Source organism: Globicephala melas, chromosome 2 (assembly GCF_963455315.2).
Source record: "Globicephala melas chromosome 2, mGloMel1.2, whole genome shotgun sequence".
NCBI lineage: Eukaryota > Metazoa > Chordata > Mammalia > Artiodactyla > Delphinidae > Globicephala > Globicephala melas.
In genome coordinates, this window is record NC_083315.2 from 62,246,059 (window position 1) to 62,261,327 (window position 15,269).

At 43.2% G+C, this 15,269-nt stretch overlaps 1 protein-coding gene across 11 annotated transcripts in view; it reads left to right on the forward strand.

Annotated features, from left to right (window-relative positions):
* The window catches only part of PARP6 (poly(ADP-ribose) polymerase family member 6), a 28,366-nt gene that overhangs the window by 3,007 nt on the left and 10,090 nt on the right, over positions 1–15,269 (forward strand). For 7 of the 11 annotated variants that reach the window (XR_004043255.2, XR_004043256.2, XM_060294037.2 and 4 more), the window contains 14 exons: positions 532–733; positions 1,385–1,462; positions 2,444–2,538; positions 2,992–3,052; positions 3,284–3,374; positions 3,809–3,875; positions 6,774–6,923; positions 8,014–8,224; positions 8,789–8,842; positions 10,848–10,943; positions 11,244–11,336; positions 12,592–12,717; positions 13,984–14,049; positions 14,993–15,060. Coding sequence is in view for 8 of the 11 variants with exons in the window: in XM_060294037.2 (XP_060150020.1) it covers positions 731–733; positions 1,385–1,462; positions 2,444–2,538; positions 2,992–3,052; positions 3,284–3,374; positions 3,809–3,875; positions 6,774–6,923; positions 8,014–8,224; positions 8,789–8,842; positions 10,848–10,943; positions 11,244–11,336; positions 12,592–12,717; positions 13,984–14,049; positions 14,993–15,060 (1,259 nt within the window). In the remaining 3 variants the exon portion in view is untranslated. Of the gene's footprint in view, positions 1–531; positions 734–1,384; positions 1,463–2,443; positions 2,539–2,991; positions 3,053–3,283; positions 3,375–3,808; positions 3,876–6,773; positions 6,924–8,013; positions 8,225–8,788; positions 8,843–10,847; positions 10,944–11,243; positions 11,337–12,591; positions 12,718–13,983; positions 14,050–14,992; positions 15,061–15,269 lie in introns of those variants that run through there. The other 4 variants (XR_009562945.1, XM_030875067.3, XM_060294040.1 and 1 more) reach the window with 2 other exon arrangements.

The window sequence follows — 15,269 nt, forward strand, 5'->3', positions numbered from 1 at the left end:
TCAGACTGTGTCTACCGGAGAATGATCAGTGTTGTTGAGGACTTTTAAACGTAGCTATGGTTGTTATATAAAGGCTTTTATGGATACTGGTGTTAAAAGAGATAATGACTCAATTTGGAGAAGTAACTAGAGGTAAAGAATCCAGAAAAAGAGTCTGCTTCTGATGGTGGTTGGCACTATGAAGAATATTCTAAAATGAACTGACTAGACTGAGTAGCATAAGCATCTGGTCCCACCGTCATCATTTTTGGCTTCGGGGTTGATACAGCATTATGAACTAGAGCAAGAACTTGCTTCAATCACAACTCTCCAGCTGGAGAACAATAATGTCTTATGTTTGTATAGTGCTTTCACGGTTCATTATTTTTAAAGAACTGTGTGTACAAGTGTGTGTACATGCATGCAAGTATGTCTCTGTGTGCAAGTGTCTGTACATATGTATAATAAAAGTGTACCCATAAATGTGTGCTTGTGTATATGCCACCCAGTTATTAAGTGGTGATGAGATCAATTGTTGTCTACTTTCTACAGGACAGTGACTTGTTACCACCACAACAGTAGAGCCTGCCTTCCTCAGCAGATCTCCAGTCAGCCCCTGACATCTCCCCCTCCCTCCCTTGTCTCCCTTTGTGGCCTCCTAAATGCCCATCTCGTTGGCCTGGGTTCAACTGGTGGTATGGAGGGGTGCTGCCTAGCACTGACCTGGGAGTGTGTGTGACCCACTGACCCAATGGTGAGAACTGACTGCCCAACTCTCCAACTGATCATCCAGGGGTAGATGGAACAAAGTGCAGACCTCACGTTTTCCCGGTGTTTTCCCTCCTACCCTTTTGGTAAATAGAGTGGCTATTTGAAGTTAAAGGAAGGAGAAGGGGCATGGAAACAGTATTACTTGGTGTGTGTATAGGGAGCTTTCTTGGGAAGGAAGGGAAGAGTTAAATAAGGGTTAGAAAAGGAGTTATGAGACAAAAGAGCTAGGTATGCTTGAGAGCCATCTTGGGTAATGATCCAGAAGAGGCCAGCTTGTACTAGAACTTAGATATGCCTAGGAATCAACCTTGACATTGAAATCTTCCTCATGCCTCCCCCACTGGCCACCAGAGCCTCAATCATCATACCCCATACCTAAGAAGGCTAAAATTCCCTTCTGCTTTCCTCCATGACACCAAGTCAGTGCTAGACCATGGATATGACCAGATTCAGGAAGAGAGTGAGACGCTCCCAAAGGGTGAGGGGAAGGGAGCAAAGGGATTAGGGCCTCAGTTATTCTATCCCAAGGGACCTCCCATTGTTTGTGGAAACCTGTTTCCCATCCTAACCCCACTCTGTTCCGTGGGATAACAGGGACCCAACAAAGGGTTGTATCCTTATTTCTCATCATTAGGACATCAAAGGCCAGTTCTGGAATGATGATGATTCGGAGGGAGATAATGAATCAGAGGAATTTCTCTATGGAGTTCAGGTGAGATTACAGCCCCCAAAACCCGTGATGGATGGTCTAAATGTGTGCTTTTCTCTGGATACATCAAGAATGAAAGATTATTTTGGAGTAGAGATGAAGATACAACGTCAGTGTCATCTGAGGATTGCCTTGTCAATGCTGATTTCATATCTTTGCTCTTGCCTGGAACTCATATCTTTCCCAGTGTAAACTACACCCTCTGTACATGGAGGTTACCCATATCAGGGGTCCGTGGTCCGTGGCCTGTTAGGAACCGGGCTGCACAGCAGGAGGTGAGCGGCAGGCCAGCAAAGCTTCATCTGCCGCTCCCCATCACTCCCCATTGCCCGTCTTACTGCCCGAACCATCCCCATTCCCACCCCCACCCTCCACCCCTGCCACCCTGGTCTGTGGAAAAGTTGTCTTCCAGGAAACTGGTCCATGGTGCCAGAAAGGTTGGGGACCGCTGACCCATATGTTCTTAGTTGTAAAACATTATTTTCTGGCTATTCCCTCACTAGCCAGCAGGGGTCGTTTCATTCATTAGGGTCAAAATTTTAGAAGATTATTCTACCAATGATTGTTTAATGCTATCACTGCCTAGGGCATGATCCTGAGCAGGAATGTTGGACTCTAGACAGAACCAATCTGAGTTATATTCTGTACTCTTCAGTCTGTTCTGAGTTCTTACAGAAGGGATCCCTAAGTGTCCTGGTCAGGGTTGAGAGAAGAAGCTGAGGCTTAAGGATGTGAACTCCTTAAGCAAAGCCTGCAGTTGGTCTCCTAAAACTTCCTAGAGTGGTGATGGAGGGAGACTTGTCTGTCAATGAGACTTGTCTGGTGGCCCAACTATGGCCACCACCAAAAGCCCCTTCACGTACGCAGCTTTTGCTTGTATGTATTGCTGTAGTTTGATATCCCTGTTCTGGATGTTTCATCATGTTCTGTTTTTCATCTCTTCCCCTCTGTCTTTCCCCTCCACCATTTTTCCTCCTGACTTAGGGGAGCTGTGCAGCTGACTTATATCGACACCCACAGCTTGATGCAGACATTGAAGCAGTGAAGGAGATCTACAGTGAAAACTCTGTATCCATCAGGTGAGACTCTACTTCAGGCATGGCAGGGGACTCAGCCACTTCTTTCTGAGTTGTTAAAAGGGTAGAGGTTTTTTCTTTATGGTATGATAGGGGCGCGGGTGGTTAGTGGACCTTGATAAGTTTTGAGCTTAATGATGGTGGGAGTTATTTGGAATACTTGAGGTTGGCTGACAGGAGTAAGTAGGAAAGTATAGCCACTTTTCTTAGAAGTTCCCTCGTATCCTAGACTCCTCTAGGCTGATAGTTTCACCTTTGAGGTAAGAAGGGCTTCTGGCCTGGCAAAGGCCCAGATCATAAAAGTGGCTTCAGGCTGTAGCTAAGAACCTAAATACAGAGCTGCCTTCCACCCTTCCCTCTCCTTTATCCCCAGGCTCAGTTCTCCCTCCACCTCAGTCTCTGTTCCCTTCTTTCTCCCTTAATGAGTCTCACTTGTGGTTGCCTGTATCTCTATAGAGAATATGGAACTATTGATGACGTGGACATTGACCTCCACATCAACATCAGCTTCCTCGATGTAAGTGGTGCTGGTACCTGCCAAAAACATGTCTAGTTGGGCTTGTGGATTTTGCCATGTAGGCCTGGAGTCTTGTTCCTGACTGCTGTATTTGAAGCACATATTATTCATGCCTGTTTTTCCTAGATCATCAGCAGACAGTGCTGTGTGCATGTGTGTATCATATAGCGAAAACTTCAAGTCCATTCCTCTCTGCTGCTAAACTAGAAACTATTGACCTTACTCTTTTAGGAGGAAGTTTCTACAGCCTGGAAGGTCCTCCGGACAGAACCTATTGTGTTGAGGCTGCGATTTTCACTCTCCCAGTACCTTGATGGACCGGGTAAAGGCAGTGACTTTGGGCATGTGGGTGCTCTGTGTGTGGTCTCATCCAAAGTCCTAAGTTAACTGAGGTAGAGAAAAACTAGGAACAAGACCTGTTGGTGTAATCTGTAGGCCATTGGTAGGAGCTTTTCAGTCTCTTCTCATTGGTGTCTTCATACCCTATTGCCTGATAGTCATGCCTTAAAAGGCCTTTCTGTTCCCAGATATTACTTATTCCTCCCCTTCCCCTCAACTTCCAGTATAAGTTGAGGCTATCTGAAATTGGTCAGACAGTTCCCAGAATCTACCCTCTGCCTCAGATATTTCCCTTGTCCATCATTATTGTTTAGAGTACCCTTAGAATCTGAGGAAGCTAATCCACTGAACTGGGGCTTTAGACTCCCAGGAGGATAGACATGGATACATAGTAGGAGCTTTCTCTTCTCTTTGCAGAACCATCAATTGAGGTTTTCCAGCCATCAAATAAGGAAGGATTTGGGCTGGGTCTTCAGTTGAAAAAGTAAGAACTTTGATCTTTCTGGTTATGAACATTGAGGGAAAGAGAAATGGACATGTGGATGGACAGGCAGACTCTTGAATGTTTCCTTCCAAAAGTGTATTTCTGAGATATGCCCAAGAAAGACTAAAATAAATTTGGGGAGCCAAATTTATGGTTAGGTAAGGGAGCTTGTGTTTCTGGGGTATCTGGCCTTGAGGCTTCCTGGAGGTGAGAGGTGAAACTCATCAGTACTTAGCATTTAAGGAAAAGTGCAACCCTGGAATTAGAGTCATGCTCATCACATTTCCTCAGAGTGGGGGCTCTAGGATTTCAGACAGTTTTAATTTATTGAATGTGTTGAGCACCTTGCTAAGTATTTGGTATACAATACTGAGAAGTAAACTCAGTCAAGTTCCAAATAGAGTCCAGTGGATACATGTTCTAATACAAGTGAATATGTAAGATTTAGAAAGAACACAGAGGAAGATGTAGGTGTAACTCAGTCTGGTGGCAGGTGGATGAATGAAAGATGAAAGGGAGATGATTACTGGTTTTCAAGGATGGATAAGAGTTGCCCATGTAGACAATGGAGTAAATAACATTTGCAAGGGCATAGTTATGTGAAGCAGCATGTGTGTAGGAAGCTTCAAGTAGTTATGTATTGCTAGTAAAATGCAAGGGGAGAATGGTAGGAACTAAAGTTAAAGCCAGAGAAGCAGGAAGGAGTCCAAATCAGAGAGGATATTGGGCTTTTGGGAGCATTGAAAGGTTTTAGGCAGAGAAAGGACATGGTCAGATTTAGTTTTTAAAAAAACATTCTAGGGCTTCCCCGGTGGCGCAGTGGTTGAGAGTCCGCCTGCCGATGCAGGGGACACGGGTTCGTGCCCGGTCTGGGAAGATCCCACATGACGCGGAGCGGCTAGGCCCGTGAGCTATGGCCGCTGAGCCTGCGCGTCCGGAGCCTGTGCTCCGCAACGGGAGAGGCCACAACAGTGAGAGGCCCGCGTACCGCAAAAAAAAGAAAAAAAAAAAAAACCATTCTGGTAGCACTGTGCAAAATAGGTAGGAGGGATGAGATAAGAGACCAGAACTGTTTTAATAGGAGGCATTTGTAGAAGTCCATACATGAGATGATGAAAGCCTGAACCAAAGTACAACTGTAGGTAAGATTAGAGATGAGAGATAGACTAGAGAAATTTGCAGGGTTTAAAATCAATAAGACTTGAAGAATGATTTGGGTATGTTGTATATGATAAGAGCCAAGGAATAGTGGAATATTACTCTTAGGTTTCCAGCCTAGATGTCTGGGTAAATTATAAATATATATATAAATATATATATATATTTATAAATATATAAATATATATATATTTATATATATATATAAATGTATATATATATAAAATATAATATAATATATATATAAAATATAATACTCATTTATATAGGGATTTGGAAGAAGAGCACGTTTGTGGGATGAGGACAGATAGTTATTTCCATTTTAAACATGTTGTTTAAAGTTAACTTTAGGGTATTCCAGTGGAGATGCTCAATACAGAGTTAGATATGTAGATTTGATACTTACAAGAGAGGTTCAGGTTGAAGTTATATAGCAGTGTATGGGTGAGACTTGCACCCAGTGTAGAATATGAGATTGCTAAAGGAGAGCATGATAGAATGAGAAGAAAATAAAATCAAAGGCAGAACACCCTTTAACCCAGACAAAATAGCAGGAGTAGGTAGAGGAAGAAGAAACACTGAAGGTAGGTCAGAGAAATTGGAGAACAATGGGAAGACAATAGAGTCAGAGAAGGCAAGGAGGAGCATTTCTACAAGGAGGGCCAGATGCCAGAGAGGATGAGTAAGAGGAGAACTTAGGAGTTTCTGTTGGATTTAGCATCAAGGTGAGAGCAATTGTAGTGGAGTGGTGAAGGTAGACACCAGAATACAGTAAGTATTCTGGAGAAGTGAGTGATTGGCAACAAAATAGAAACAATAAGTGTGGATTAAGAAATTTGGATGAGGATATAAGGGGAAGAGGGAGAGATAGCTAGGCTGAGGTAAAGAAACTTGAAACTTTTTGTAGACTTCAGTAAAGGAACTGACAGGAGAGGGGGATGATTGACAGATCAAGGTCCCATGAGGGGCTGAGATCTAGAGGACAAACAGCAATTGATCCTTAATAGGAAGGTTACCTTGTCTCCAGAGAATGGAGGGATCAGGTAAGGGTAGAAATGGAAATGGATTCTGTAGTAGGGTTGCAAAATTATGGAAGATGATATCTCATGCCTTCAGTTTTTTCTATTGAGAAGAGAGATTATCAGTTGTAGGTGAAGTTAGGAGCTTAAAGAAGGTGATAAGCATTTAGAATAATAAGGTAGAGTGATACTAGAGAGAACTGATCAAGGACAAGTGAAAGGACTGACAAGACTAGCTGAGGGCCCAGCCCAAGTTGGAAACCATAAATTTGGGGATGTAATGTTTTGCCTAACAATGTCATACCCTTCGTGTCCCTTGTCCTTTTCTTCACTATTCATAAGGCAGAGGGTGATACTCACCACTTCTGTTCCACTTTCAGTATAGCTCTTCTTGGCAGTAAATTGCCAGGTTCACAGCCTTTGAAGACTCACCTTTGAGATCTCCCTCTAAAGGCAAAGCATCTAAGAATTTTTCTGGTCCATTAGACTAGGTAAGGGAGTGGGAATTTACCCATGAAGGTAAAGAGGTACTTTAGGACAGTACATTTCCATGTGCTAAGATTATTATCAGTGGGGTCTTGAGACACACCTTCCCCTACAACAACTAGCTTTGCAGTCCCTGGGTCTGAATTTTAGATTAGTTGCCTTTCATAGTCCTATTTCTTGACCTGGGCTTCCCCTGCCTGAACTTCTTTAAGCCTGTTGCTCTTTAATTCTTTAGGATCCTGGGTATGTTTACATCCCAACAATGGAAACATCTCAGCAACGATTTCTTAAAGACCCAGCAGGAGAAGAGGCACAGCTGGTTCAAGGCAAGTGGTACCATCAAGAAGTTCCGAGCTGGCCTCAGCATCTTCTCACCCATCCCCAAGTAAGTTTCTCCATGAGCTGATTATCTCTAATCACTGTAATCTCAACTAAGCCTCCACTCCACTTTCTTGATTATGTAAATTATTCTATCCTCTTCCTAGGTCCTCTAAATTCTGTACCTTTAACTACTAATACCACCCACATGGTCCTGTCCCCTATGTGTCTTTACCCTTCTACTCCTGACCCAGTAGTCAGATCTCGTCCTTTATGTAAAACACAGTACCTAGCGCATGGTACATGTTTGGAGAAATGTATGCTAATCTCTCCATCTTTACTTTCTTCAACACTTATCCTTATTCCCTATCCTAAGGAGGCAGAGTCAGAGCTAATAGGCCCCAAGTCCTTGCTCTTATGGAAGGGCACATTGATTTATTACCTAGGTTCTGGAAATAAATATTGCTCAATTCTTTGATCCTAGGCCTACATTTATCCCCCCTGGTGCCTTCTGATCTTCCCAAAGGCAAATACAAACCCAGATTTGTAGTTTTCCAGGTGCCATTATTGACAGACAGACAGACATTAGGCTCTTTGGGGTCCAACTATTTCTTGCCTAGTAGTTTAATCACACACACACACACACACACAGACACACACACACACACACACACAGACACACACACACACACACACACACTAAGTGAAACAGGCATCCTCTCCAGGGTGTCATTCCTTACCTGGCCTAGGTGCTGCAGAGAATGACCTAGGCTTTGCCTTTGCCTGCCCTTCATGTTCCAATCTGAAGAACACATAGATAATGACATAAAAATCAAACCAGTTGTGTAGTGATCTACTTGCTTTGACAGTTTGATCCAATGGAACTTTCCTCAGATATGAGTTGCTCTTTGTCTTAGGTCATTTCATCTATTCTTATCTCCAGACCTCTTCTTTTTTTTCTTTTTTTTTTCTTTTTCTTTCCGGTCATGCCACATGACATGAGAGATCTTAGTTCCCTGACCAGGGATCAAACCCGCACCCCCTGCATTGGAAGTGTGGGGTCTTAACCATTGGACCCCCAGGGAAGTCCCTCCAGGCCTCTTCTAGTGCTCATACTGAATCCTCAGTCTCATCACTTCTCTTTGCTCTGTGTTCAGGTCTCCAAGTTTCCCTATCATACAGGACTCCATGCTGAAAGGCAAACTGGGTGTACCAGAGCTTCGAGTTGGACGCCTCATGAACCGTTCCATCTCCTGCACCATGAAGAACCCCAAAGTAGAGGTGTTTGGCTACCCTCCCAGCCCCCAGGCAGGTCTCCAGTGCCCCCAGCACGTGGGCCTCCCTCCCCCAGCATGGACCTCTCCTTTGGTACATGGCTGAGGAGGGTTTGACTTGGGTGTCAGAGGGTGGGAGGGGAAGTGTGGGAATACAGCTTCTCAAAATGGAGTGGGGGTCTGGTTGTCCAGGCATCATAAACCAAACCTGGGCATGAATCATGAGTGAGTAGAATGGAACACATTTTTTAATAGTTGTGAACTTATATCTGAACAGTCTGGCAGGCTTCTCTGATAGTATGTCATGAAGCAGAGAGTCTGGGGTTGGGCATCCCACGGAGATGTCATGTATGATTTTGTTAGGTTGTGGTTAGGACTTGGTAGTCAGCTACTTTACAGACCTATTCCACCTACCTTGAAGGGGTTTAAGGACAGGTGAGTCTTTTTTGTTTTGTTTTGTTTTTTTTGAGGTGAGTCTTTTTTAAGAACCTTGGCAAAAATGTCTGAAAGTCTTCTCTGCAGCTTGGGGATTACTTAGACTGATCAGCGTTAGGGCTTAGCTACTTTAAGAGAATTTTAGGTAGTGGGCGTGAGTGAGGTCTTTCTAGTCACCAGCTTCATAGGAGGTTCACGGAGTCTGTCTTTTTCCTCTCATCAGGTCAGTGGTCACTGCAAAAACATCCCCACTCTGGAATATGGATTCCTTGTCCAGGTAATCAAGTCCAAAGGTTCATTCCAAAGCCTTTCCCCTGTTTTCTGACCCATCTGATCCCCTAACATCTCCCAGCTCTTCAGTCAGTTAGCAAACATTTCCTGAACTGTTCTGCTTCCAGAACTATACTGAGTGTTGTGTGGATAGGAGAAAAGAAGGCATAGTTTCCACCATCAAGAAGCTTATAGCATTATTGGGAAGACAACGCTTATAGACCACTTATGATCAAGTGCCAAATGAGACATTGCAAATGTTAAGTGCGCTGGTGCCAAGATGAGAGAAGGATTGACACTGATTTTCTTATGATCCCGGACATCCTTGCTCAAGTGGGCTTCACTTTTCCTCACAAACTTTCACTGCTTAGCCACTTCTGGTCATTTGCTTCTTTTTAAACCCTCTTTATTTTCCAGACATGGTTTCACTTTTTTTTTTTTTAATTTATTTATTTTTAATTTTGGCTGCCTTGGGTCTTTGTTGCTGTGCACAGGCTTTTCTCTAGTTGCAGCAAGCAGGGGCTACTCTTCGTTGCGGTGCGCCGGCTTCAGTAGTTGTGGCACTCGGGCTCAGTAGTTATGGCTCGTGGGCTCTAGAGCACAGGCTCAGTAGTTGTGGCACACGGGCTTAGTTGCTTCGTGGCATGTGGGGTCTTCCTGGAGCAGGGCTTAAACCCGTGTCCCTTGCATTGGCAGGTGGATTCTTAGCCACTGTGCCACCAGGGATGCCCCATGGTTTCACTTTTGCATCTCCATTATCTTTGTTCATGTCATTCCCTCCACTGACCTTTCTCACTATATCTGCCTATTGCAGTCAAGTCTCAGATGCCAGCTTTTCCATAAAATCTTCTCTGTTACTTGAAATGTATTAGCTGGAAGTGTGTCTCCTCTCATTGAACTCTTTTGATGCTTTTTGTTTTATATGACATTGATGTGTCAGGTACCATATGCTGCCTTGAATTGTAATTAAGTTGTGTACATACCACATCTTCTCTGTTGGAGTATGGGGTCTGAGAAGACAGTCTTTTATGTTATTGAATAATCAAGGAGACCTTTCACTGAGCTAGGTGCATAGTAGGCATTCAATAAATCTGCATTAAATGAATGAATAAAAGCCCTTGCATGTCCATTTACCATCCCAAAAGTTTGTGAAATGGGAACAATTTGATTTATACACAAAGTGTACATGGTTGCAAAAGCCATGTTAAGACAGAGTGTATAAAAAATACTTTAGGGGCTTCCCTGGTGGCGCAGTGGTTGAGAGTCCCCCTGACGACGCAGGGGACACGGTTTGGTTCCCCGGTCTGGGAAGATCCCACATGCCGCAGAGCGGCTGGGCCCGTGAGCCATGGCCGCTGAGCCTGCGCGTCCGGAGCCTGTGCTCTGCAACGGGAGAGGCCACAACAGTGAGAGGCCCGCGTAACGCAAAAAAACCAAAAAAACACTTTAGGATATTGCTGCATGAGCTCTGGATTTGTGCTGTCTTCCCAGCACAGAGTTTTATCTATGGTCTTGATCAGTTTACAGGCTGATTGTTCTAGGTAGTTAAAATGGCTTCTCAGGCATCTGATCATGGACTGAATACTCACTTGTCACATGGGGGCAATCTGTAATTACTACAACTAATGTTAATAGTTTGATTAGTACTTGTTTATAAAATACTTCCACAGAAATCATCTTTTTACTCTCAGTACCTTTGTGAGGTGAATAATGTCCACTTTGTAAATGAAACCAAGGCTCAGGTTAATTGACTTGCCCAAAGTTATATATGGTATTAAGTAGTGGGGGGGAATGTTAACCCAGGTCTTCTACCATGGCTGATCTTATTTTTATTATACTATATAGTCTTAGCTCTAGAGTTAGGCTATCAGTTTAAGTGCAGGATCCAAGAACAGATTCTACCTTAGGCACAAGGCTGGGAGGTAGGAGAGTAACTGGAAAAGAAGTTCAGATTATTTCCTACATCTGGGTCCGGGCTTCCAAAAGATAAGTAGAAACTCTTCTCTTCTCAGATCATGAAATATGCAGAGCAGAGGATTCCAACATTGAACGAGTACTGCGTGGTGTGTGATGAGCAGCATGTCTTCCAGAATGGGTCCATGCTCAAGGTATATGCCTCTATTTCGTAACCCTCTTTCTTGCACCCTTAGCTGAGGCCCCTTACTTCCTCATCTCTCCATTTTTCCTTTCTTCCTGGATCTATGGTAAAGGTAGAATTCTGTCCACACTCCTTGAGACTCTAGAAATAATTGTTTTTCTCAGAAAGCAAATCTCAGCAGTCCTATTTGGAAAGATGAGGATATGTGAATATCAATCTAGAGTTGTCTGAGGTCAGGCACCCCTCTTGCACTATGATACCTTCTTATTGGACACCTCCTGCCATCACCATCTCTAATATGTCCATTCAGCCAGCCGTCTGTACTCGTGAACTGTGCGTTTTCTCCTTCTACACCTTGGGAGTCATGTCCGGAGCTGCAGAGGAGGTGGCCACTGGAGCAGAGGTATGGGGGAGGGAAAAGCTGCTGGGGAATTGGGATCAAGAAAGGCTGGGGAACACAGCAGTTTCACTGCTTGGAATTTAATCTCCAGAAATGCTTTTCTGTGTAAGGATGTTCACTATAGTATAAAAAACCCCACTATAGTGGGTTTTTAAAATATTTTACTTATTTACTTTTTGGCTGCGCCACGTGGCTTACAGGATCTTAGTTCCCCGATCAGGATTTGAACCTGTGCCCTGGGCAGTGAAAGCGCAGAGTCCTAACCACTGGACCTACAGGGAATTCCCTAGTATTGTTCATAATAGTTTAAAAAAAAAGTGGATACAAGCCCCTCTGTACAGGGTCCAGTTAAAGAATGATGGTATGTCCTTTGCAGTAGAAATTTTTGGATAGAAAATTATAGCATATATAAAAAAGAAAACACAACAGTATGTATAAAGAATTCTTTTTTTTTATTGCCTATATAATAAAATAACAGTTTCTGTAGGGAAAACATCTGGAAGAATATACATCAAACTTAGCAGTAGTTACCTGTGAGGAGTGAGGTTTGGGGGCAAGGGGATGATTTTCCTCTTTTTTTAATCACCCTTTTAAACATTGTTCTTGAATTTTTATAATGAGGTTATATTTTCTAATGAAAAAATCATAAACATTTGTCTTTTTTTAATTTTATTAAAATATAGTTGATTTATAATGTGTTAATTTCTGCTTTAGAGCAAAGTGATTCAGTTATACATATATATACATCCATTTTCATAATTCTTTTCCATTATGGTTTATCAGAGGATATTGAATATAGTTTCCTGTGCTATACAGTAGGACCTTGTTGTTTATTCATTCCATATATAATAGTTCGCATCTGCTAATCCCAAGCTCCAAATCCATCCCTCTTCCACACTTCATATTTGCTTTTTTTTTTTTCCATATTTGCTTTTAAAAAGAGAAATGCTGGGCTTCCCTGGTGGCGCAGTGGTTGAGAGTCTGCCTGCCGATGCAGGGGACACGGGTTCGTGCCCCGGTCCGGGAAGATCCCACGAGCCGCGGAGCTCCTAGGCCCGTGAGCCATGGCTGCTGGGCCTGCGCGTCCGGAGCCTGTGCTCTGCAACGGGAGAGGCCTGCGTACCGCAAAAAAAAAAAAAAAAAAAAAAAAAGAGAAATGCTGAGAACCTCCAGAAGGTAGACCTATGCTGGGTACTGTGTGACTCCCAGCACTGGGAAATCATTTAGCTTTTGCCCCCTTTCTCTCCTTTCTCTTAAGGTGGTGGATCTGCTGGTGGCCATGTGTAGGGCAGCTTTGGAGTCCCCTAGAAAGAGCATCATCTTTGAGCCTTATCCCTCTGTGGTGGACCCCACTGATCCCAAGACTCTGGCCTTTAATCCTAAGGTATAGTTGCTTGGGAAGAAAATCAGGACTCAGGAACAGAGGTGTTAAAAGACAGTGGAAGACTTTGGGCTGTCATTCCAACAGTTTGGAATAAGGGGACAGAAGACATGGAGCACTTGTTTCTTGGGAACTCTTGCTTTAGCCGTTTTAGTGAATAAATAACTAAACATAACTAATAATATAAGATAAATAATAACTTCTGAGTTTCTCAGAAGAAGGGGAGAACGATTAATATTAGTTATGTTATGATAGGGAATAATACAGACTTTGGAGCCAGACAGACGTTGATTCCATTTGAGGTTCTGCTACTCCCTAGCTGAATGGTGTTAGGCAAATCACTTAACCTTTCTGAACCTCAATTTCCTTATCTGTAAAAAGATAATATCTACTGTTATAAAAATGGGAGATAATATATATAAAATATTGTATAAGTTAGGGTTCTCTAGAGAAACAGAACCAATAGAAGATATTTAGAGAAAGAAATTTATTGTAAGAAATTGGCTCATGTGATTATGAAGGCTGAGAAGTACCAGGATCTGTAGTGGGCAAGCTGGAGATTCAGGAGAGCTGATGGTGTAAGTTCCAATCCAAAATCCAGCAGGCTTGAGATCTAAGAAGAGCTGATTTTTCAGTTCCAGTCTGAAAGTAGGAAAAGACTAATGTCCCAGCTCCAGGCAGCCAGGCTGGAGAAGTTCACTCTTACTCAGCTGTTCTGTTCTATTCAGGCCTTCAGCTGATTAGATGAGTCCCACCTGAATAGGGATGGCAGTCTCCTTTACTCAATCTGCTATTCAAAGGTTAATCTCCTCCAGAAACCCATTCACAGCCACACCCAGACACACCCATGGCCCAAATTGACACAATTGATGATTGACAAAATTGACCATCACAAGTACCCAGCACAGTGCTTCACTATTACTCTCATTGCTATGTATCAGGCACTATACCAGGTTCTTTACATACGTTATTTAATCTTCAGGTCATCTCTCTGAGGGTAGTGGGAATTTTTATCATCACTTACATACAGGGATACTGAGGTTCTAAGAGGTTAAGTAACTTACCCTATTACTCTCAGCTGGTAAAAAAAAGAACTAGCTTGTGATTCTAGAACTTTTTGACATTAAATCTGTGTTCTTTCCATGACATACTATGCTGTTTCCCTGGGGCCTAGAATTATTTTGTACATCTGGCCCATCCTTTTCATCGTGTCTTACTCTCCTCCACTTTTGTTCATCTGGTTCTTCTCTTCCCATTGATTCTCCACAGAAGAAGAATTATGAGCGACTTCAGAAAGCTCTGGATAGTGTGATGTCCATCCGGGAGATGACCCAGGTATTCTACCCTCTGCCTGTCCCCTGCCTGCCCACTTAAGTGCCCTGTTCTGTTTGAAATTCATGCAAGTGGAGTGAAGATGTAGAGATGCTACTCAAATCCCTCACTGTATTCTCTTTAGTTTTCCCTCTTTAGCCTTCTCAGTCTTTGTTCTCTGTTTTGTTAGCTCTGTTATTCCTATTTCTCACTCCTTATGTATCTCTCAACCTTTACCTTTGCTGCTAGTTCCTTCACAAGTTGTTCCTATTTAATGTTTTTTCCATAATTCTTAGGGCATTAGAGAAGTGAGGGAAAGACCTCTGTCCAGGGTTGGGAGGGTGAGGAGGGGGGCTTGGAGGTAAGGAACTAGACCCAGGGGCCTACATCTTCTATCCTTCTAGGGGTGGGGCAGCCACATGGAGCAGTGACCATCCTTTGACTCAAGGCTGTCTCTCACCAGACTTCCCCACCCCTCGTCTGCAATCTCTGCATGAATAGACATTCATTTGTACTCACATTTACAGGTGGGCCTCTTCTCAGCAAATCCTATATATCACAGTTCAGATTAACACATAACATACACCCAGGAGGGATGATTTACTTGTCAGAAGGACTGTTATGTTTTATGTAAAGTTTTACCACAGGATTCCTTAGCCTAATCTTTCTGGGACATTGATTTTATTTATTTATTTATTTTGATTTATAATCAACTTTTTAGGGCTGTAGGAATTGCATAAAATGAGGGAGACCCACCTGCATGTTGTTTTGTAAGCATTTTCGGTCATTTTCATATTTATTTATGAGTCTTCCCAACCTGACTGGGGTCCTTGAGGGTGGGAAGCCCATCTCCTCTTGGTTTGGTATGGTCTTCAGTGCCTACCTTGCCCTGGGCCCTGATAGTCTGTGGAAAGTGGGAGGGCTCCCATCTCTCCTGGGAGATAACCTTACGGCCATTGTCTTACAGGGCTCATATCTGGAAATCAAGAAGCAGATGGACAAGCTGGATCCCCTGGCCCATCCTCTTCTGCAGTGGTATGAGTAGAATGGTTCATCCTTTGGCAGGTGGGGGAATGGGGCATAGTATCAAACATGGAGCCTACACCTTCTCTTAGAGGTGGTTTCAGCATCCTTCGCAAGGTTATAGATATTATGGTTGCTCTTTCTTGGGTTTTACTGATACACCTGCCCTTGACAGGAACTCAGATCCTACAAAGAGCCCACAAATTCTAATGTGATGTCTC